General features: G+C 44.5%; 1 protein-coding gene across 2 annotated transcripts in view; it reads right to left on the bottom strand.

Annotated features, from left to right (window-relative positions):
* LOC129868693 (calcium-binding protein 8-like) overlaps positions 1–22,210 on the bottom strand; it is a 90,424-nt gene that overhangs the window by 13,392 nt on the left and 54,822 nt on the right. Inside the window, exon 5 of one of the 2 annotated variants that reach the window (XM_055942871.1) lies at positions 18,539–18,689. In XM_055942871.1, coding sequence (XP_055798846.1) covers positions 18,539–18,689 — 151 coding nt within the window. The remainder of the gene's footprint in view (positions 1–18,538; positions 18,690–22,210) is intronic. The other variant, XM_055942872.1, reaches the window with a different exon arrangement.

The raw sequence follows: 22,210 nt of genomic DNA, 5'->3' as shown, positions 1-22,210 counted from the left end.
CCATGAGAAACAACATTATCTGGTTTGATGAAACCAAGATTGAACTCTTTGGCCTGAATGCCAAGCGTCACGTCTGGAGGAAACCAGGCACCATCCCTACGGTGAAGCATGGTGGTGGCAGTATTATGCTGTGGGGATGTTTTTCAGCGGCAGTGACTGGGAGACTAGTCAGGATCGAGAAAAAGATTAACAGAGCAAAGTACAGAGAGATCCTTGATGAAAACCTGCTCCAGAGTGCTCAGGACCTCAGACCGGTGCAAAGGTTCACATTCCAACAGGACAAGGACCCTAAGCACACAGCCAAGACAACACAGGAGTGGCTTGGGGAGAAGTCTCTGAATGTCCTTGAGAGGCCCGGCAGAGCCTGGACTTGAACCCGATAGAACTTCTCTGGAGAGACCTGAAAATAGCGGTGAACCGACGCTCCCCATTCAACCTGACACAGCTTGAGAGGATCTGCAAAAAAAGAATGGGAGAAACTCCCCAAATACAGGTGTGCCAAGCTTGTAGCGTCATACCCAAGAAGACTCAAGGCTGTATTCTTAAATATAGTACTAAGTAAAGTGTCTGAATACTTATGTAAATGTGATATTTCATGTTTTTGCTTTGTCATAATGTCATCATATTGTGTGTAGATGGATGAGACGTATTAACTTCTTGCGACTACAAGGGGTGCTGTTTACTCATTAGCATATTATTACTATTATTGGATAGAAAACAGTCTCTAGTTTCTATAGCCGTTGGAATTTTACAGCAATTTCCCTGACATGGAGTCAGATTTCACACATTTTGGCCCCTGATCTGGAGTCAGTTTAAAGGCCACTGTGAATGCTATAAGGATACGGACACTGCTTACGTCTTCCCCTGGATGCCTTTACGTGATGACGCTTTGAATGGTATCGATTGCCCAATCACAGCCACTATAAAACAAAAACACGTGTAGGTAGGAACTCCTTTCCAGCTGCGCCGGACGCACGGTGGACACCGACCCGTTCTTTTTCCAAGCATTAGTGGAGCCAGTAATATTTCTCAGGTCATGTTTTTACTCGTTATAGGAGTTAAAAACATCATAAGGTAGTTAATTGAAACCGTTTTATAGCAATTTATATCCGTTTAGTGCGCATTTTGGGACATTTATTTCTGAGACTTTTTGAAGAGCCGGGCAGGTTTCCAGTTCATGCCGAACGCAGTTGGCATTTCCACATGGCAAGAGGACAGCTTTCGACCAAAAGACGATTAGACCCAAGAAAGGATTATTTGCCCAAGATTCTGATGGAAGAACAGCTCAAAGTAGGAACAATTTATTATGATAAATCGTGTTTCTGTCGAGAAATGTTAATCGCTTATGACGCCATTTTGTTTGACGTAGCTTCGCTTGGCGCAAACTGTATTGAAAAGTAAGGATAATAAAAAAAATGTAAATCAGCGATTGTATTAAGAATTAAATTGTCTATCAATCGCTGTCCACCCTATATTTTTTAGTCACGTTTATGAGTATTTATGTATACGACTAGATCACTGTCTAATATGGCGCACGACATTGTCTGACCAGCTGGGCAACTTTTGTCATTGTCTAACCATGATTTTGGTGGCTAAATATGCACATTTTCGAACAAACTGTATATGTATGTTGTAATGTGATGTTACAGGAGTGTCATCTGAAGAATTCTGAGAAGGTTAGTGAAAAAATTTACATATTTTGGCGATGTTTACGTTATCGCTCTCTTTGGCTAGAATCAATGCTCTGGTAACGTTTGCATATGTGGTATGCTAATATAACGATTTATTGTGTTTTCGCTGTAAGACACTTAGAAAATCTGAAATATTGTCTGTATTCACAGGATCTGTGTCTTTCGATTAGTGTATGCTGTGTATTTTTACGAAATGTTTGATGATTAGTAATTAGGTAAACACGTTGCTCTATGTATTTATTCTAGTCCATTTGTGACGGTGGGTGCAATTGTAAACTATGATATCTACCTGAAATATGCACATTTTTCTAACAAAACCTATCCTATACCATAAATATGTTATCAGACTGTCATCTGATGAGGTTTTTTCTTGGTTAGTGGCTATCAATATCTTAGTTTAGCCGAATTGGGGATAGCACCTGATGGAGTAAGAAACTGATGGAGTTAGAAAAGTGGTGTCTTTTGCTAACGTGGTTAGCTAATAGATTTACATATTTTGTCTTCCCTGTAAAACATTTTAAAAATCTGAAATGGTGGCTTTATTCACAAGATCTGTATCTTTCATTAGGTGTCTTGGACTTGTGATTTAATGATATTTAGATGCTACTATTTAATTGTGACGCAATGCTAGGCTATGCTACTCAGTGTGGGGGGGGGGGGGGGGGGGGGTGTGCTCCCGGAGCTAGATACTCGTGAAAGGTTAATATTATTTTCAAATCCATTTTAGAATAAGGCTGTAATGTAACAAAATGTGGAAAAAGTCAAGGGGTCTGAATATTTTCCGAATGCACTGTATGAGTGAATGTGCCATTTTTAAAAATTATTCTGAATTATCTAAAGGATGTATTCAAGGTCCAATAAATTGTTCCCTTTGTAAAGCACGGCGAACAATGCAGTCTCCGATGTTAAGTGGATTTTTGTTCTGAATGTTCTGAATAATGACTAAACGATGTATACATTTAACGTAGAACTATAACTAACAGAATTCTACCCTGTCATTGTATGATTGTATGAAATGTATAAGAATCATACATCTATAAATCTGATGTGTGTAGTTTGTCAGAATTAGAACAATAACTTTTTGTTCCTTTTTAGTATGTAAGCAGGGTGCAAGTGTGGAACAAATGATAAGAGGAGCTATCGCCAGACAAGCTGTACTACTGTGTTCCTTACAGGACATTCTGTCCCCACCCAGGGAGGGGAGAGACCTTGGGCTTATAGTAGATTGAATAACAGGTGGCAGACAATGTATGAGAAGGAGAAGACTTGTGAACTATATTGTCATTGTCTCGGAGAGGAGGAGGGACATTTATGATGAAATGTGAGGTATATAGACCAATGTACAGGAAATGATTAGCAGAGCTCTCGTAAATAAACATTCATGACTATTGTAGACTGGCCTCTGTCTGTTTTCATTTCTATCAGTATCCTACAAATCCTGATATAGCAGACTGAGTAGTTTAATTGAATTGGTTAATGAACATGAGAACAAAATTCTCATAATTTTCCAAGAAGGGACAGGCCATAGTAACAAACAAGAATCTGATTGGCAGAGAAGTCCTGTTTTTATTCACCAGGACAGGCTAAGATCAAGTTAAACTAGAAGGTAGCAGGTTTGCTTCAGAGCATTCTTTGCTATGGTTTCTGATCAGGCTGTCTTTCAAGCTCTCTTTCTGGAGCCAGAAAGTCTGAGTTTGCACAAGTTCTGGTTTGACAGATCTCGCTAAGTCACTTATCCAGCTTTCTGCGATACCCCTCTGGACGGACATCTAAAATATCACCTGGCCCAAAAACAATATAAAAAGCTTGAAGAAATTGAGGAGGCAATAAACCAAAACTCATTTTGGGAACTACGGGGAAAACGTAATGCCTCACATAACAAGAAAAACATTCCCATGCGAAATGGCAACACCTGGAAAAACTACTTAGAAAAAGTGTATGAAAATCCAGAATACCAGAAATGAACTGAGACAAATGAGTTTATAAATTACAAAACTTAGAAACAACATCTACAGACCAACCAAAATCCATTGGATATACCAATCACTATAACTGAGCTGAAACAGAAGATAAAAGCCCTGAAGTGCGGTAAAGACTGTGGGCCAGACGGTATCTGCACTGATATGCTAAATAAAAGCAGCCCTAAGCTGCAGGAAGCCATACGCTTCAACCTAGTGCTGAATGTAGGATACTTTCCAGAAATATGAAAGAAAGGCATAATAACGGCCATATTCAAAAGTGGAGACAAATTCGATCATAATAATTAACAGGGAGATCTGAGTGACCAGTAATCTATCTATGGAAGGTTTTCTACAGCATAACTAATAGGAGGATACAGACCTTCCTTAAGAAAAACAGTGTTTTAAGTCCTTGTCAAATTGTCTTCCTACCAAAACAAAGAACTTCTGATCACATCTACACCCTCCGGCTTTCGATTCCATCTGGCATAAAGGATTCTTTCTCAAACTCATCCAAAGTGGAATTGGAGGAAGAACTTACAACGTTATTAAAGCAATGAAAATAAATGTGTTAAAATTGGTAATAAAAAAAACATGGCAGCACAATTTCTCACAGCTTGTCACAAGTTAAGGGAGGAAACATAAAATGTACTATTTATTATGTATTATAACAATAGTAGCTATATAAACAATATAAATTCCACCAATCATTTATTGTTTCAGGAATTATATTCTGAACGTTAACATATATATATAACATTTTTGTGTAAGACATGTATTTGTTTTTTTGTATTATAGCTACTGTTTTATTGTTGTCACTTTCTTTCAGAATTGTGTGCATCACTTTGCTTTGACAACATTGAACTTGTTATTCATGCCATTAAAGCATATTGAATTTGAGAGAGAGTAGAGAAATTAAGGAGATAATGAGAGAATGGAGGACAGAAGGAAATGCAGAAAGGAGAGGAGAACTGTTAGTCTGCCACAGTCAGACAGTTTGAGCAAGGGAAAGGATAGAGAGAGAGATGAAGAGATTGCAGTAAGTGAGAGCAGATGGGGAGGGTCTGAGAGGAGATTTTAAAGAGAAGAGCAAGAGGAGATAAGAGGATGTGAGAAACATGGAAAGAGTGAAGAGGATAAGGGAGGGAGAGAAGAAACAACTAGAATTGGAAGCTTAACCAGAGGTGACCATCGTCCTACCCATCCTGCGCTCTCCCTCAACCCGACCTCTCCTCCTGCTCTCTCCCTGAACCCATCTCCTCCTGCTCTCTCCCTGAACCCTTCCTATCCTCTCTCCCTCAACCCTTCCTATCCTCTCTCCCTCAACCCTTCCTATCCTCTCTCCTACCTGCCCCCTCCCTCCCTAGCATTTGAATGACCAAAGCATCACCCATAATATTTAGAAGAATTTAAGAAATGGTACCTTCTATCACCTCTAACTATCAGGAAGCCTGAAAAAACAGGCTGAGTACACTGGGAGCTTGTATTCATGAGCTCACCTTGACTGACAGCTCTTTAAAACGCCCTTGTGGTCGTTGCCAAGTAACAATGGGTCCCATGTCATTGATGACAAGGTAAACAATGGACCACGTCCTTCCGAGCCTAAATAATATGCCTCAACACATTTTCCCTGCAAAATGCTCTCATGGTCAACAGAGGTGACGGTTGGATATCTGACAAACAGCAGCAATACACAATTGCATTTCTATGGTTTTGCAACTATTTACAGAATACAGGTCACTGATACACTTCGTCACAAGAATTAGTAAAGCCTCTTAGTCACCTTAGAAGCATAGACATAAGGGAATGTACATTCAAACGGCATACAATAAGTGTACTGGACAATTTATTGGTGCCTCTGCGTTAGCATGATAAATGACTATGTTCAGAATTGTATCTATTGATCAGAAATGTATTGATAATTTACAATGGGCCAGCAGAGCCGAAATAATAATCAACATGAGAAAAGGTGAGAAATCATTTGACTTAAACAAAAAATATTAAAGCCATAAGCCTAATAGGGACCAGGCCACACAACTTGGGGCGGGGGACTCATTGATTCGCACAATTAATAATTCATCTCACGTCCGTATGCTTGAGAAAAAAAACAATACAAAGAACCAAAAGTGAATTACTTAGGCTTTAGGAAATGAAACTAACTAGAGAGATATTTGGGGCGTGGGAGAGAAGAAGAGAGAGACAGAGGTCATGAGCAAATGAGCTCCTGCATTTTTCATTTAGAGTTAGATAAACTTACATTTTTTGGCAAGGACATATACAGGATATCATCCTCCACAACATAACAAATCACTCAAAATCAAAACTACAAACCTACAACCTGATTTTGGACGGAATTACCTGGAAGGTGTGGTAAACCGTGGGGTGTTGGGTTGAGCGTGCAGAGATTAATACAGAGACCGGGAGGTTTTAGTCGGCAAACACGACTTTACTAGGCCATAAAAAGATCACGTAGGTTTGGCTTGGTCCTTCTTCTCTCCCGCGGTGTGCCACAGTGCTCCTTTTATGTGGCCTCCACGGCTGGTTGGCACTTTCCCCTAATTACCATCTGTGTCGGGGTGCCCAGCTCGTGTACTCCCAGCAGAGGGAGCCAACGTCGCAGTATGTACCTCCCCTCTATTACCGCCCCCCGGGGTATACATCCTGGGATACCTGACCGGGAGGGAGGCATGCTCAAGGCTAGGTTTGCATCCCCCCTGGAGAGGGCATCAGCATTGCCGTGCTAGGCCCCCGACCTGTGGATGACAGAAAGAGAATCGTTGTAAGAACAGAAACCAGCGGATGACACGGTCATTTGTGTCCTTACCTCTTGCCATCTACACAAGGGGGGCATGGTCAGTGATCAGGGTGAACTTCCTCCCGAGGAGGTAATACTTGAGGGTGTCCAGTGTCTACTTTACGGCGAGGCATTCCTTCTCGACAATCGAGTACTTCTCCCTCGGGAGGAGCTTCCTGCGGACATACTTGATTTGGGTGTTCCTCGCCTTCCTGCTCTTGGGACAAGACGGCCCTACCCATGTCAGACGCGTCTGTCTGGACTATGAGGTTTTTGAGAAGTCCGGGGTGACGAATACCGGGTGCGAACATGATGCATCCTTCAGGGCCTGGAATGCCGCCTCTGTGTCCTCCGTCCATCTCTCCTTCTAGGGTAGTCGTGCCTTCGTTAGGTCTGTGAGGGGAGAAGCTATTGCGGCAAAGTAAGGTACAAATCAACTGTAGTAGCCTGCTAACCCCAGGAATGACTTCCCCTGCCTCCTGGTTCGGGGGACTGGCCATTCCTTAATAGCAGCGATTTTTTTCTCTTGGGGCTTCACATTTCCCCGCCGATCTGATACTCCACCTTGGCGTAGCCCAGCTTGCACTTGTGGGGGTTCGCGGTCAGACCAGCATCCCTTAGCACATCCACCACTGCCTGTAACCTACAGAGATGGGACTCCCAACTGTCACTGTGCACAATTATGTCATTCAAGCAAGCAGCCGCGTACTCACCGTGTGGCCGCAGGACGCGGTCCATGAGTCTCTGAAAGCTCGCTGGTGCCCCGTGGAGCCCGAAAGGAAGAACCCGGTAGTGGTATAGCCCCCCTAGGGTGGAGAAGGCCGTCTTCTCCTGGGAGGCCACTGCCAGCGGCACCTGTCAGTACCCCTTCGTCAGGTCCAAGGTGCTGACGTATCTCGCTATCCCCAAGCGGTCGATCAGATCGTCCACCCGGGGAATGGGGTAGGCGTCGGACTTACTGACCTCGTTCAGACCCCGGAAGTCATTTCAGAAGTGGACAGTTCCGTCAGGTTTCGGCACCAGCACTATAGGGCAAGACCACTCACTGTGGGACTCCTCCAGTACCCCCATCTCTAGCATTGTCATCACCTTCCGCTGGACCGTCACCCTCCGGGCTTCTGGTATCCGGTATGGCCATTTACACACTTTCCCGGCTGTGTGGATATGATGTTCCATGAGATCTGTGTGCCCCGGCACCTCTGAGAACACGGCCGTATTCTGCTGGACCAACTGAGCTCTTGTCATTGGGTCGGGCTGTGGTCTTCCCCCATTGCAACTTCGACAGGGGGCGGGCTCTGCTGTGGCCGGGTCCACGTCGCGCACAGCGCCTCTCGTGCGTGCCATTTCTTCAGCAAGTTCACATGGAAAAGCTGGAGGGGTTTTCTCCGCCCCAGTTGGAGGACCTTGTAATTGACGTCACTTACCCTCTCTACAATGTCGTAGGGCCCATGCCATGTAGTCAGGAATTGACTCTCCGTTGTAGGGATCAACACCAAGACCTTCTCACCTAGGTGAAACTCTCGTGGTTGGGTCCCCCGATTGTAGACACGCTCCTGGGCATGTTGCGCCTGGGCCATGTACTCTCTCACCACTGGAAAAATTGCCGTCATCTTCTCCCTCAGCTCCTCCTCATGTTCTACTATGCTGCGATGGGGGGAGGGGGGAGAGGCTGCTCCTCCCAGACCTCCTTGGCTAGATCCAGCAGTCCGCGGGGCTGACAGCCATAAAGGAGCTCAAAGGGGGAGAACCCAGTGGACGCTTGGGGTACCTGGCGCACTGAGAACATCAGGTGGGCTAGCAGCTGGTCCCAGTTCCTCCCGTCTCGCTTGATGGCCTTCTTCAGCATCTGCTTTAGGGTCTTATTGAAGTGTTCGATTAGCCCGTCCGTAGGTGAATGGTACACACTGGTCCTCACCTATTTGATTTGTAGTAGATTGCAGACATCTTTCATCACGCGAGACATGAATGCGGTGCCCTGGTCAAACAGGATTTCCCATGGAATACCCACCCGGCTGAATAAATGGAAGAGCTCCCGTGCGTTACCTTTCACTGCCGCCATGCGTAACGGGATTGCGTCAGGATACCGGGTGGCGTAATCCATGATCACCAGGATGTATTGGTGTGCCTTCGCGGTCTTCACAGTAGTCCACCACAGCGCGCTTGACTCCAGGCCAGTGGAACCGGTTCCCGATCTGCTCCCTGGTTTTCTTCATCCCCAGGTGTGCCCCAAGCAGGTGGGTGTGGGCAAGCTGCAAAACAGTCCTAACATACTGGCTGGGTATGAGTAACAAGTCCATCGTCTCCCCATTGTGCTTTACTACCTGATACAATAAATTATGCTTGATGGCAAAGTGGGGGTAGCGCCATTCACTTACCCCAGGTAACAGCACGCCATCCACCGCAATCACCTGGCCCCTCGCGTTCTGGAGATTGGGGTCTTCTAAGTGGGCCATCCTGAACTGACCCGTGAGGATTCCCGTGTTGGGAGGTCCGTCTGGTGCCTCCACCTCCATAAAGGGGAGCCTAAGGTCTTCCTCGCACGGTGGCTTGCTTTCCGGAGCGGGGCCGTCTCCCTTCTCCGGGTACGACTCGGGCCCAGTGGACACCTCTCGCGGCAGGGGGTGGGTTGTACAGGCCACCGTCCTTTTCCTCTCCTTCCTACCTCATGTGTGTGTCTCCCAAGGTCCCTCCTCCACAGTGCCTGGAAGAGAGGGCAATCTCGACCGAGGAGAATGGACACGGGCAGGTTTAGGACAGCACCCACTCGCATCTTGGGTGGTTATCCCCACCGGCACAGTTGGATACCTCTGTGTCCCTGTGTACACAGGACACTGTCACCTCCTCATCCCCCGGTTCGTCTTTCCCCTCTTGTGTGAGCCACTGTGGGTGGGCCAGGGTCACCATGCTGCCGGAGTCCAGCAGAGCGCTGGTGCCGATGGCATCGATTCCTACAGGAACCATCGGAGGGGCCATCTCGGTGTGCGCCCAACAGGAGGTGACATAATTCGCCATCTGGGTTATCCCAGGGCTGGGGGATGTGGATGGCATGGCCTCCTCCTGGCCGGGACAGCTCCACACGAGGTGTCCGGACTCACCGTACTCATAGCAACGCCTCTGATCTAGGGCCAGCAGTGGCCGACGTCATCGGTTTGGGTCACTCTCCCGGTTCACGGCCTCGGCTGGTTCCGTCCGGGCCCCCTTCAGCCCCTCGCCTCTCTCTGTGCAGTTCTTCCCCTCGCTGGGTCCACTCTCTCTGCCATCCTCCCCTCTGCGCCGTCCTCTCGAAGTTGCACAAATATGTCTCCACGTCATCTTCCTCTTTTAACTTAACTTAACTCCTGAGCCCTCCCAGCCTTCAACTGGGCTACCTCCGCTACCAGTCTGAGGTTTTGTTGGCGCTGATCCTCCAGTGCTGGGTCCTGGAGAGCCTGTTGCTTCTGCTGGCTGCGGATAAACTGAGCCACCAGCTCCTCCATGGTAATCTCCGTACGCTCGACCCCACGGCACCCAAAGCTACTGAGTTGTCCGCATTCTCCACCATATGTGGTAAACCGTGGGGTGTCGGGTTGAGCGTGCAGAGATTAACACAGAGACCGGGAGGTTTTAGTCAGCAAACACGACTTTACTAGGCCATAAAATAAACATAACAAAGAAGATCACGTAGGTTTGGGCTTGGTCCTTTTTTTCAGCTTTGGCTCTGTGTTGGTCTCTCCCGGTGCGTGCCACAGTGCTCCTTTTATGTGACCTCCACGGCTGGTTGGCACTTTACCCTAATTACCTCCACTTGGAGCCATCCGTGTCGGGGTGCCCAGCTCGTGTACTCCCAGCAGAGGGAGCCAACGTCGCAACACGCACCTCTCCTCTATTACCGCCCCCCGGGGTAGACCTCCCGGGATACCACAAAGGCTTACAACTACCAAAGATTATTATTCCAAAGCTATACAGCAAATGCTCTGGAAAACAAACAGAAACCTGAAAACACCATCAAACCTGGAACTAAGTGAGTAATGTTTAGTCTGAAGCTACATTTTATTTCCGAAAGCCAAGAAGAAAAATACATTACAATGGTATATTTTACATTATAAGGACTGAATGCTAAGTTAAGGCTACCAAGCTTGATACAACTGCAATTAGCACTGACGTGTCAAGTGAGAGGTTTCAACGCCCTTTAGCCCAACAATGGCAGGAGAATCAAACAGGCTACCCCAACCATATGCAGAGGGCTTTGAAGCTGCCTACTGCTGTTCAGAGGTAAATAAAATACAGTACCCTCTATGTAAAAAATGATAAGGCAAGAAAAGAGTACAAAATGAACCTCCTTGTGGAAAATCAAGAGACACTTTTTGCTGACTGTTATAAAATTGGAACATAAGCAACTTAATCTTCCACACAGACCATCCCCTGGCATGGCACAGTGCTATATTAACACACTACCACTCTGTTAAGAAGGGGGGTGTTAACGATGGGTGGAAACTCAGGATACTAGACAACGAGGACTCTGAGTCAGCTATACATCTCTATTAGTCTGGAACAGTATTGGTACAGGGCAACCCCAAACAGTTCCAGTTGGACTTTCACTTAATCAAAGAATTAGCCCAGCAGGAGAAGCTCTCCCTTGAGAAAGATACCCCCACCCCAAGCGAGTCTAACCAGACCTCTTCATTATATAACCCCACAGACAAGCAACCCCAAACAGAAAGTCAACCTCCCAGCACAGAGTACTACTCCCTCATTGAAAAGGGTAAATTCACCCAGCTGGAAGTAAGGCCGCCTTTCCTTCCAGTTCGCTGCTGCCAGTGACTGGAACGAATTGCAAAAATCGCTGAAGCTGGAGACTTACATTTCCCTCACTAACTTTAAACATCAGCTATCTGAGCAGCTAACCGATCGCTGCAGCTGTACATAGTCCATCTGTAAATAGCCCACCCAATCTACCTACCTCATCCCCCATATTGTTTTTATTTACTTTGCTGCTATTTTGCACACCAGTATCACTACTTACACACCATCATCTGCTCATCTATCACTCCAGTGTTAATCTGCTAAATTGTAATTACTTCGCTACTATGGCCTATTTATTGCCATACCTCCTCATGCCATTTGCACACACTGTATATAGACTTTCTTTTCCCCTATTGTGTTTTTTTCTTGTTGTTGTTTCTTTCGCACTGCTTTGCTTTATCTTGGCCAGGTCGCAGTTGTAAATGAGAACTTGTTCTCAACTAGCTTACCTGGTTAAATAAAGGTTAAATAAAAAAAAAGAGCTGGAACAGCAGGTGATTACACTCCAGTCAGCACAGACCCAGACAACAGTCCAGCACAACAACACCCCCTTAACTAGACCTGGAGAGCTGGAGGTGGAGAGAGACATATCTGCACTCTGGACTGTGGTGAGACAACATCAACAGGAGAAAGAGCAGGAGCAGGAGAAGAACAGAGCACTAGAGGAGAGGATCAGACTGCTGGAGGAGAGGGAGAGGGGGATGGAGGAGAGGATCAGACTGCTGGAGGAGAGGGTGAGGGGGATGGAGGAGAGGATCAGACTGCTGGAGGAGAGGGTGAGGGGGATGGTGTGTAACAGAGAACAGCCTACTAGAGAGGTGGCCACTCCCACAGAGAAGCCAGCAGATCAGCCCACCTCAGCTCCTGACAAAAGTCTCGACACCACAGCAGAACAGTCCACCACAGACCCTGACCATAGCGTCAAAATCCCAGCGGGACAGACAAATGAAGAATCCCAAGCCCAGGGGATCTCACCCCCTCTGAGCACCCCCCTGTCAGCTACCCTGATAGCCCTCCTGACAACCCCCCACATCCACTGAGGATATACACAGACACAGACTGTACTTCTTATGGACTCAAAACGGGAAATATATAAAAGGAAAAAAATATTTTTCCCAAACACGGACTCTGGTGTCCAAACACCCAGCGCGACCTAGACCTTCTGTCTGAGGACCAACTAGGGTCACCCAGCCACATAATGATACACACAGGAACAAACGACCTGAGAGCACAGCAGGAAAGGGTGGCCACAGCTCTCAAGGGATTGATTGAAAAAGCTTCTTCTACTTTCCCCAACGCACAAGTGGTTATCCCCACCCTGCAATCCCGAAAAGACTTCCACCATGCTACCATACAGTGCGTAAATGCAAGTACTTCCCATGACTGTGCCTTAAAACCAAATATTTTCCTGGCCCACCACCCTGGACTTGAACAGCCTCTACGACCAGGTCCACCTATACAAGGCAGCAGTGCCCACCTTCGCCCCGGACCCTAAAGGACATCGCTCTCAAACGCAGCCCCAACACTTCAAACAGGAGCAACAGATCAATAGACACCCCGCCCAGACCAGTGAGACTCTCCCAGACCTGCGGGACCACCGAAATCAGCCAAGACCTCAGAAGAAAAATTGTAGACCTCCACAAGTCTGGTTCATCCTTGGGAGCAATATCCAAACTCCTGAAGGTATTGCCTGTACAAACAAGTTTAAACACCATGGGACCATGCAGCCGTCATACCACTCAGGAAGGAGATGCGTTCTGTCTCCTAGAGATTAATGTACTTTGGTGCGAAAAGTGCAAATCAATCCCAGAACAACAGCAAAGGACCTTGTGAAGATGCTGGAGGAAACAGGTACAAACTTATCTATATCCATAGTAAAACAAGTCCTATATCGACATAACCTGAAAGGCTTCTCCGCAAGGAAGAAGCCACTGCTCTAAAACCGCCATAAAAAAAGCCAGACTACGGTTTGCAACTGCACATGGGGACAAAGATCGTACTTTTTTGGAGAAATGTCCTGTGATCTGATGAAACAAAAATAGAACTGTTTGGCCATAATGACCATTGTTATGTTGAGGGAAAAGGGGGAGGCTTGCAAGCCGAAGAACACCAACCCAACCGTGAAGCACGGGGGTGGCAGCATCATGTTGTGGGGGTGCTTTGCTGCAGGAGGGGTTGGTGCACTTCACAAAATAAATGGCATGATGAGGCAGGAAAATTATGTGGATATATTGAAGCAACATCTCAAGACATCAGTCAAGAAGCTTGGAATGTGGAATGTGGAGGGAATGGGTGAAGATCTTGTAAACTAACAATGTCACTGAGGGAGAGCGGGTAATGTATAGAAGAATTAAACTTGGTTAAACTTCTCTAGTGTCCGTGAGTTATTTACTCAAAATTAGAACCTAACACTTGGGAAACATATATTTAGAAAATGAATACTTTTACCAAATGACCTAAATGGATTCTCTGAACATTATTCTCACCAAGTTCCCCCATTAGGCAAATCAATAACAGTATTAAATTGCCTATTGTTGTATAATAAAGATAACCTTTAACATTGAACAGCTACGATGCTGCTCTTTGTTTCCGCCCATTTAGCATTGTTCAAACCCTCTTAAGCATTAGACCCACCCATCTCTTAAAGTATTCATATGGTAATGTGGCCATGTGATAAAGCAGTGAAGTCGTTCTTAAAAAAACAAAAAATATCTCAGCAATAAAATACTTTATTAACTTCAAGAGCTAAAGGTAGTAGCCTACAGTACAATTAGGAAAAAGACTATCTAGACATAGGCCTATATCATAAGATCCTTTCAGTGATATGATACGAACAAAGGAATCTAGCCTGAGAGCATATTTCTGTCCTGCCCTTTGGAGCAGGACATGTAATATCCATGGTGTTCTCATTGCAAAAGTCCTGATCTTCTCAGAAATATATGTTTGCCGTGTCCAGTCCCGGGGATGCTTTCACATCTCTGGCAGGAAGGATGTCAACACTGCAGGTTCCATCCGAGTGAAAGGTCCTTGGCCACAACACCAGGCCCCAGACAATTCAAGCTGTGAAGGAGGAAAGCAGACAAAAACAGACAAGACATTCAACTTTTGCATACCAGCAATAACATTTATTGACCCCCCCAAGTTCAAGAAATAAGTACAAAGACAAAATACCTGAAGCATTGCTTGTTCCCCCTCGATCATCTCCTTGTACTAGTGGCAGAGAGCAGGTTTATGCTGAACGACAAGTTCCAGAAAAATATGTCAAAACATGAATTCATTAGTATCCTTTTCATAGGTTGCATGTTGTCACAATATTGTTTTGAAAGTTTGTTTTGAACTGATCGCTGACTGAGCATTCTACTCAACGCATCGTCAATGAGCACTGTTATAGATTGAATCAAAAGTGCACGACAGTGGCTTGGAAATACAATGACATTCAGAAGGAGGTAAATCAGTAGTAAGGACCTTTTGTCATCATTTTGATGGGAGGCCACCGGATTTTAGCTAGCCAATGTTAGCATTGCTAGCTATTTGTGACGAATGACAACATTGCCATCTTTCTAAAGTCAATTTGACGATAATGCTGGCAAAGTTGTTTCCTACTAAATGTTTGACTACTTTAGCAATGCCATCGTATCTCCAGGCACTATAGTGTAATTTAGACGAAACAGTAGTTAGCCTCCGTCCAGAATGACTTATCACCACTTTAGGGCACCGCCGATAGAGGGGGGCTTGAGAACATTCATAACAATGGCATGACTCGGCCGAGTGACAGAGGTGCAAGCTATGAATAGCTTGTTATTGCCTGTTGACTGCTACAGCTGTACTAAAATACCCTGTACACATTCATCCTGCTTCCAGCCCAACGATGGTAATGCAAAAACTACAAGATTGAAGATAACTAGCTAGATTTAGAAAACATTTAGCATCATAATTACCAGCTGGCTACATGTAAATGGTATTCATCTAGCTATCAAGCGAGATGAAAATGCAAAAAAAAAAACTCAAAAGCTAGCTAGCTATCACTTTATTGTCCCAATCACATTTTTCAAGTTTTATTTAACTAGGCACATTAGTTAAGAACAAATTCTTATATACAAGGAAGGCCTACACCAGCCAAACCCAGACAACGTTGTGCCAGTTGTGCGCCACCTGGATTCGAACCAGAGTGTCTGTAGTGACGCCTCAAGCACTGAGATGCAGTGCCTTAGACCGCTGCGCCACTTGGGAGCTCCACTTAACATGGAGTTTGATTAGCTTGCTAATCGATACAGTAGCTATGTCCATGGCATGGATTAGTACATCAGCAATCAACATTAAGCGCAGTATGCAACTGTCTAGCTAGCTACACTCCCTGACGAAGGCCATGCACCCGAAACGCTGGATGAGACTTTGTTTCTATTGAACATGCCATACTAATAAAGGCATTTTAATTAATTATATGAAGAGTGCCTTGGTCCTCCTTTCTTTTTGATGGCCAATTTACCCCTTTTACCAAAGAGCACCTTCTGTCTACCAAAATGTATTATTGTGTACCTTAGCTTCCCTTCCTCCTCTTTCTACTAGTATTCAGACCCCTTGACTTTTTTAGAAAAGGGTTGAAAATGTATAAATAAAGATAATACGTAAATATCACATTTACATAAGTATTCAGAGACTTTGTTGAAGCACCTTTGTCTTCTTGGGTATGACACTACAAGCTTGGCACACCTGTATTTGGGGAGTTTTTTCCCATTCTTCTCTGCAGGTCCTCTCAAGCTCTGTCAGGTGGGATGGGGAGCGTTGCTGCCGTGAAGGACATTCAGAGAGTTCTCCCAAAGCCACTCCTGCGTTGTCTTGGCTTTGTGCTTAGGGTCATTGTACTGTTGGAAGTTTAACCTTCGCCCCATTCTGAGGTCCTGAGCGCTCTGGAGCAGGTTTTCATCAAGGTTCTCTCTGTACTTTGCTCTGTTCATCTTTCCTTCAAACATCCCCCACAGCACGATGCTAACATCAAAATTCTTCAGCGTAGGGATGGTGTCCGGTTTCCTCCAGACGTTACATTTGGCATTCAGGCTAAAGAGTTCAATCTTGGTTTCATCAGACCAGAGAATCTTTTTTCTCATGGTCTGAGAGTCCTTTAGGTGCTTTCTGGCAAACTCCAAGCGGGCTGTCATGTGCCTTTTACTGAGTAGTGGCCTCCATTTGGCCACTCTACCATAAAGACCTGATTGGTGGAGTGCTGCAGATGGTTGTCCTCTTCAAGGTTCTCCTATCTCCACAGAGGAACTCTGGAGCTCTGTCAGAGTGACCATCGGGTTCTTGGTCACCACCCTGACCAAGGCCCTTCTCCCCCGTTTGTTCAGTTTGGCTGGGCGGCCAGCTCTAGGAAGAGTCTTGGTGGTTCCAAACTTCTTCCATTTAAGAATGATGGAGGCCACTGAGTTCTTGGGGACCTTCAATGCTGCAGAAATGTTCTTGTACCCTTCCCCAGATTTGTGTATCGGAGCTCTACAAACAATTTCTTCGACCTCATGGCTTGGTTTTTGCTCTGACATGCACTGTCAACTGTGGGACACTATATAGACATGTGTGTATCTTACCAAATCATGTCCAATCAAATCAATTCACTACATGTGAACTCCAAATTGTAGAAACATCTCAGGGATGATCAATGGAAACCGGATGCACCTGAGCTCAATTTGTCATAGCAAAGGGTCTGAATACTTATGTAAATTATATATTTTGTTTTTTATTTTTAAACAAGCAAAAAAAACTAAAAACCTGTTTTCACTTTGTCATTATGTGGTATTGTGTGTAGATTGTTGAGGAGAAAAATAAATGTAATCCATTTTAAAACAAGGCTGTAACGTAACAAAATGTAGAAAAAGGGAAGGGGTCTGAATACTTTCCGAATGCACCGTATATAGCTAACAATAGCCAGCAATGAAAACTACTTTTTGATATAGTTGAGACAAAACGTATAAACACATGTAGCTATCTCGGCGTTTTAACTATAGACTCTTACCTGTGTATGGATTATGATGATTCACAGCTGACTGAAACACTCCCAAAATAATCCTTCCCACTCGGCTTCAACCAGTCCAGACTGCTTTTGCCACAGATGACAGAGCTGTGTCGATACCAGCAGCTGTATTCAGGACGACACTGTTATTGAAAGCTGTAGCTACACTTTGCGTGTTGTCCATGATGAAAATATGAGTAAATCCAACGGATCTTTCAAATATTCGTGGTAGCAGAGAGCAGGATGTGCCATTTGACAGAGAAGCCTCGCAGGACAGAATGGATTTCTCGTGAATGTCCCGGCCCCTCATTATCTCAACCAATCATGGCTAGGCACGGTTCTGTATTTCTCTCTGTCTAAACAGATTAGTGCGCTCACATTTTATTTATATTTACAGACTAAATACAAGCACATAAAAGTTCACATGTTCAAAAAGGCATTTCTTCAAACAAATACATTTAGATGAAAAAAAAACGGGTTTAAAAAAAAAATCATTAAACTAAAAATCGTTTTAATGTTGTCTCAAATGCTCTGTCACTGGTCTTTTTCCATTTGTAAATGGGAGGGAGATTGAATATATATGGTTTCTGATTTGGGATTTTGGTTGACTCCATAGATCTTTAAGGTTAAATGTGATCTGGAAGTGATCCGACAGGGCAAGTTGTGGCATGGATGTCATAAGGTGAATGCACCAATTTGTAAGTCGCTCTGGATAAGAGCGTCTGCTAAATGACTTAAATGTAAATGTAAATGTATGACTGTAAATGCATTATTATGTTGAGGTGGAATATCGGTTATGGAGTAGTCCACCACACTGTCTCCCTAGCACAGAGCTGTATGTGAATCGGCCCAATGAGTCACCCCTTGTCCTACCATTAACAATATACAGTATATACTGAGACCTTTGCAGAGCTGAAGTATCTCTCTCCTACTTTTGTTAACCACACTATCATAACTCTTTCTGTGAAATGGGGATTTGTTTAATTGTAGAGAGATGCCTTTCCAAATAGATAGGTGTTTCCTTCTGATTCTATGTAGTCCACCTCACCTCAGTCCTGGCGTTGAGATCACCACATAGAAGCACTGAGCCCAGAGACTGAAAATGTAGTATCTCTAGCTGGATATTCTGAAATCCTTATTCTATGTGGTAGGGGAAATCTCTCTCTCTCTATTTTACTCCCCTCCACTCTCTCCTACTTCAGGCTGTCTGGCTGTTCCCTGAGGTTTCATTTTAGATTTCTGTCCCTCTTTCTCTACCATCTATCTCTCTCAGCTCTAGCCCTATCTGTCCCCCCCCCCCCCCCCTCACCTCCCTCGTACTCGGGGCAGTTCCCTGTCTCATTGAGGCTCTCCTCTTCGTTGATGATGATGTTCTCGATATCCTTCATTGTCAGGTGGTCTTGGAACGCATGGAACAGAACCTGCTTGAGCTCGTCAAGAGACATCTGCTGCATGTCAAACTGCAGGGGCAAGACACACACACACGCAAGCACACAGGAACACATGCACCCAAACACGCACACAGGCATGCATGAATACACACACACACACACACACACACACACACACACACACACACACACACACACACACACACACACACACACACACACACACACACACACACACACACACACACACACACACACACACACTGTAAGAGTTGAAGATATATGCACACAAAATGACAGTACTATGCAGATACATTCCAAGGTCATATTACAGAACTTTTAACTCATTTGTGTGTGTGTGTGTGTGAGTGAGTGAAGTCTCATTCCAATCAATAGAGAGTCTGAGTCTCAGATGTTTTTTATTTTTTCATTCATTTCACTTTTGAGCGCTTTAATCTCCCCTCCTGTCCTTGCCTCCCACTCCCCAATTCACAATTGGATGCCTATTTACCTTGTGAAACACAATCTATTCACTCAGTTTGACACAGCAAATACAGAGAGAGAGAAAAAGAAAGAGGGAGTGAGATAGAGAGAGGAAGAGAGACTAAGGAGAGAGAGAGAGAGAACTCTTTTGTTCCCCTGCCACTGTGGTCAGAATGACCTGAAGGAGAGGAGAGAAGAAAATATGCCTGTGGAGTGACTGATGGCCTAGAGGTATACCTGTACCGCAGTGGCAGACGCTGCAGTTTAAGATGAGGGAGGACGATTATTTTTTTGATGACCATGGCCTTATTTCTATTACAGTATACTGGATGAGTGTCATTCATATTCCATTCACCCAGCTCAATGTAACATCGATAAGTTTAGGCTACTATGTGATACATGATACTCCCTGCTACAACCTAGCTTATGAATGAAAGTTTACAACTTAGGTGCACATGTTGAGAGCATTTTTTGTAATCAAGGTGAGAGACAGTTACACATTCAATTACCGCATTGCATACTCTTGCCTGCATCTAGCTGATATAGGGTTTAATTATTAGTTTAACAGTTGCAAACAAGCGTTTCTATTGGACAAATTCAGGTCTGTTAATCAACATAGCATAGCATCTATCATAGCATCAACTAACATAGCATCCCTCTCTGTTTGAGCCGGGTGTTTGAGTAGGCCAAACTAATGAGCTGCATTCGATACTAAGTGAAAGTGAAAGAGAAAAAAATATATACTACTCGCTCTCTTGCTTCTCCATAATTGTCTTTCTCTCTCTTTCAATCAACTACTCACCACATTTCATGCACTGCAGTGCTAGCTAGCTGTAGCTTATGCTTTCGGTACTAGATTAATTATCTGATCCTTTGATTGGATGGGCAATACGACAGTTCATGCTGCAAGAGCTCTGATAGGTTGGAGGACATCCTCTGGAAGTTGTCACAATTACTGCGCAAGTCCTTGGAAGGGGGTGAGAACCATGATCCTCCTAGGTTTTGTATTGAAGTCAATGTACCCAGAGGAGGACAGAAGCTAGCTGTCCTCCGGCTACACCATGGTGCTACCCTACAGAGTGCTGCTGAGGCGACTGTAGACTTTCATTGCAAAATAGTGTGTTTAAATCAATTATTTGGTGACATTATTTGGTGCCAAGTATTTAGTATAGTTTTATCTAAAAAGGATACCTTTAATGCTTCATAACTTTAATGCGCCCATTCTGAAGTCGGACTCTCTCTCCTTCTAGGTGTCTCTCTACCTGGGTTTTCCTTGTCACCGTTGCCCTAGGTTTGTTTTTTGGAGGGGCTTGAGTCCAGGTCAGTTTTCAGTTGTTGCAATGCAAAATGTGACTGATTGATTGGTCAATTAATGAATGGGTTGTGTCTATTCTATTCTGCTGACCGATTAAAAATAAGGAGACGCCATTGCAGAGTGTTCTGCAATAATGCAGCAAGACTGTTTGATCTTATCACACACACGCTCACACACACACGCACACACACGTTTGTGATTCTAAAAGCTTGCCTCATTAGGGCTGATTTAGAGTTTTAGTGTGTTGTTTCAAATCAAATTTGATTTGTCACATGCGCCAAATACAACAGGTGTAGACCTTAACGTGAAATGCTTTCTTACGAGCCCTTAACCAACAATGCAGAGTTTTTAAAAAGTAAGTAAGAAAAATGTGCTTAATAAAATAAAGTACAAATAGTAAAACAATAATATAATAATGATGGTACATACAATTGGTACCGGTACCGAGTCAATGTGCAGGGGAACGGGTTAGTCAAGGTAACTGTGGTAATATGTAGGTAGGGGTAACGTGACTATGCATAGATGATAAACAGAGAGTAGCAGCAGTGTATGTGAAGAGTGTGAAGGAATGTGAATGTAAGTGTGTGTGTGTGTGTTTTTGTGCGTGCATGCTTGCGTGCGTGTGTGCTTGTCAACAGAGCTAGAGGACAGACTGAGGGTGTATAGACACATCAATTACAGTCAGATAGGCGTTTGACTTGCTGTCTTTCTCAACTACTCCTGTCTGCATTCTCACAAGTGATAACTCGGGCTGCTGATGTCATGCAAAGGCTGTCGTTTTGTGTTTATACTTTTTCATAACTTTTCATTGATGTCGGACGACAAAGAAAGTTAATGATGTCGCTACAACAATTGTCTACTGACATGTCGATAGACGGACTGTGACCAGCTTTAGTCTGTCCGCTGACTACTAAAAGACAGAACAAAGAGAGGGAGAGGGAGCATTTAGACACAGACAGTGTTGTGAGGAAGGCGCAACAGCACCTCTTCAACCTCAGGAGGCTGAAGAAATTTGGCTTGGCACCTAAAACCCTCACAAACTTCTACAGGTGCACAATTGAGAGTATCCTGTCGGGCAGTATCACCGCCTGGTACGGCAACTGCACCGCCTGCAACCGCAGTGCTTTCCAGAGGGTGCCGCTGTCTACCTGCCCTCCAGAACACCTACAGCACCCGATGTCACAGGAAGGTCAAAAAGATAATCAAGGACAACAACCACCCGAGCCACTACCTGTTCATCCCGCTATCATCCAGAAGGCAAGGTTAGTACAGGTGCATCAAAGCTGGGACCGAGAGACTGAAAAACAGCTTCTATCTCAAGGCCATCAGACTGTTAAATAGCCATCACTAGACGGCTTCCATCTGGTTACGTAACCCTGCACCTTAGAGGCTGCTGCCCCATATACAAACTTGAAACCACTGGTGACTTTAATAATGGAACACTAGTCACTTTAATAATGTTAACATATTTTTGCTTTACTCATCTCAAATGTATATACCGTATTCTATTCTACTGTATTTTAGTCTATGCCACTCCGACATTGCTCATCCTAATATTTATATATTCCTTAATTCCATTATTTTGCTTTTAGGTTGTGTGTATTGTTAGAATTGTTAGCTTTTAGGTTGTGTGTATTGTTGTGAATTGTTAGATATTACTACACTGTTGGAGCTTGAAACACAAGCATTTCGCTACACCCGCAATAACATCTGCTAAATGTGTGTGACAAATACAATTTGATTTAGAATGGTGTCTACCAGGCAGGTGTCCAGCAGGGCTATGTTTAACCTT

Source organism: Salvelinus fontinalis, chromosome 13 (genome assembly GCF_029448725.1).
Source record: "Salvelinus fontinalis isolate EN_2023a chromosome 13, ASM2944872v1, whole genome shotgun sequence".
Taxonomy (NCBI): domain Eukaryota; kingdom Metazoa; phylum Chordata; class Actinopteri; order Salmoniformes; family Salmonidae; genus Salvelinus; species Salvelinus fontinalis.
Note: the sequence above shows the minus strand (reverse complement) of the source record. Positions and strands in the feature narration are given on the sequence as shown.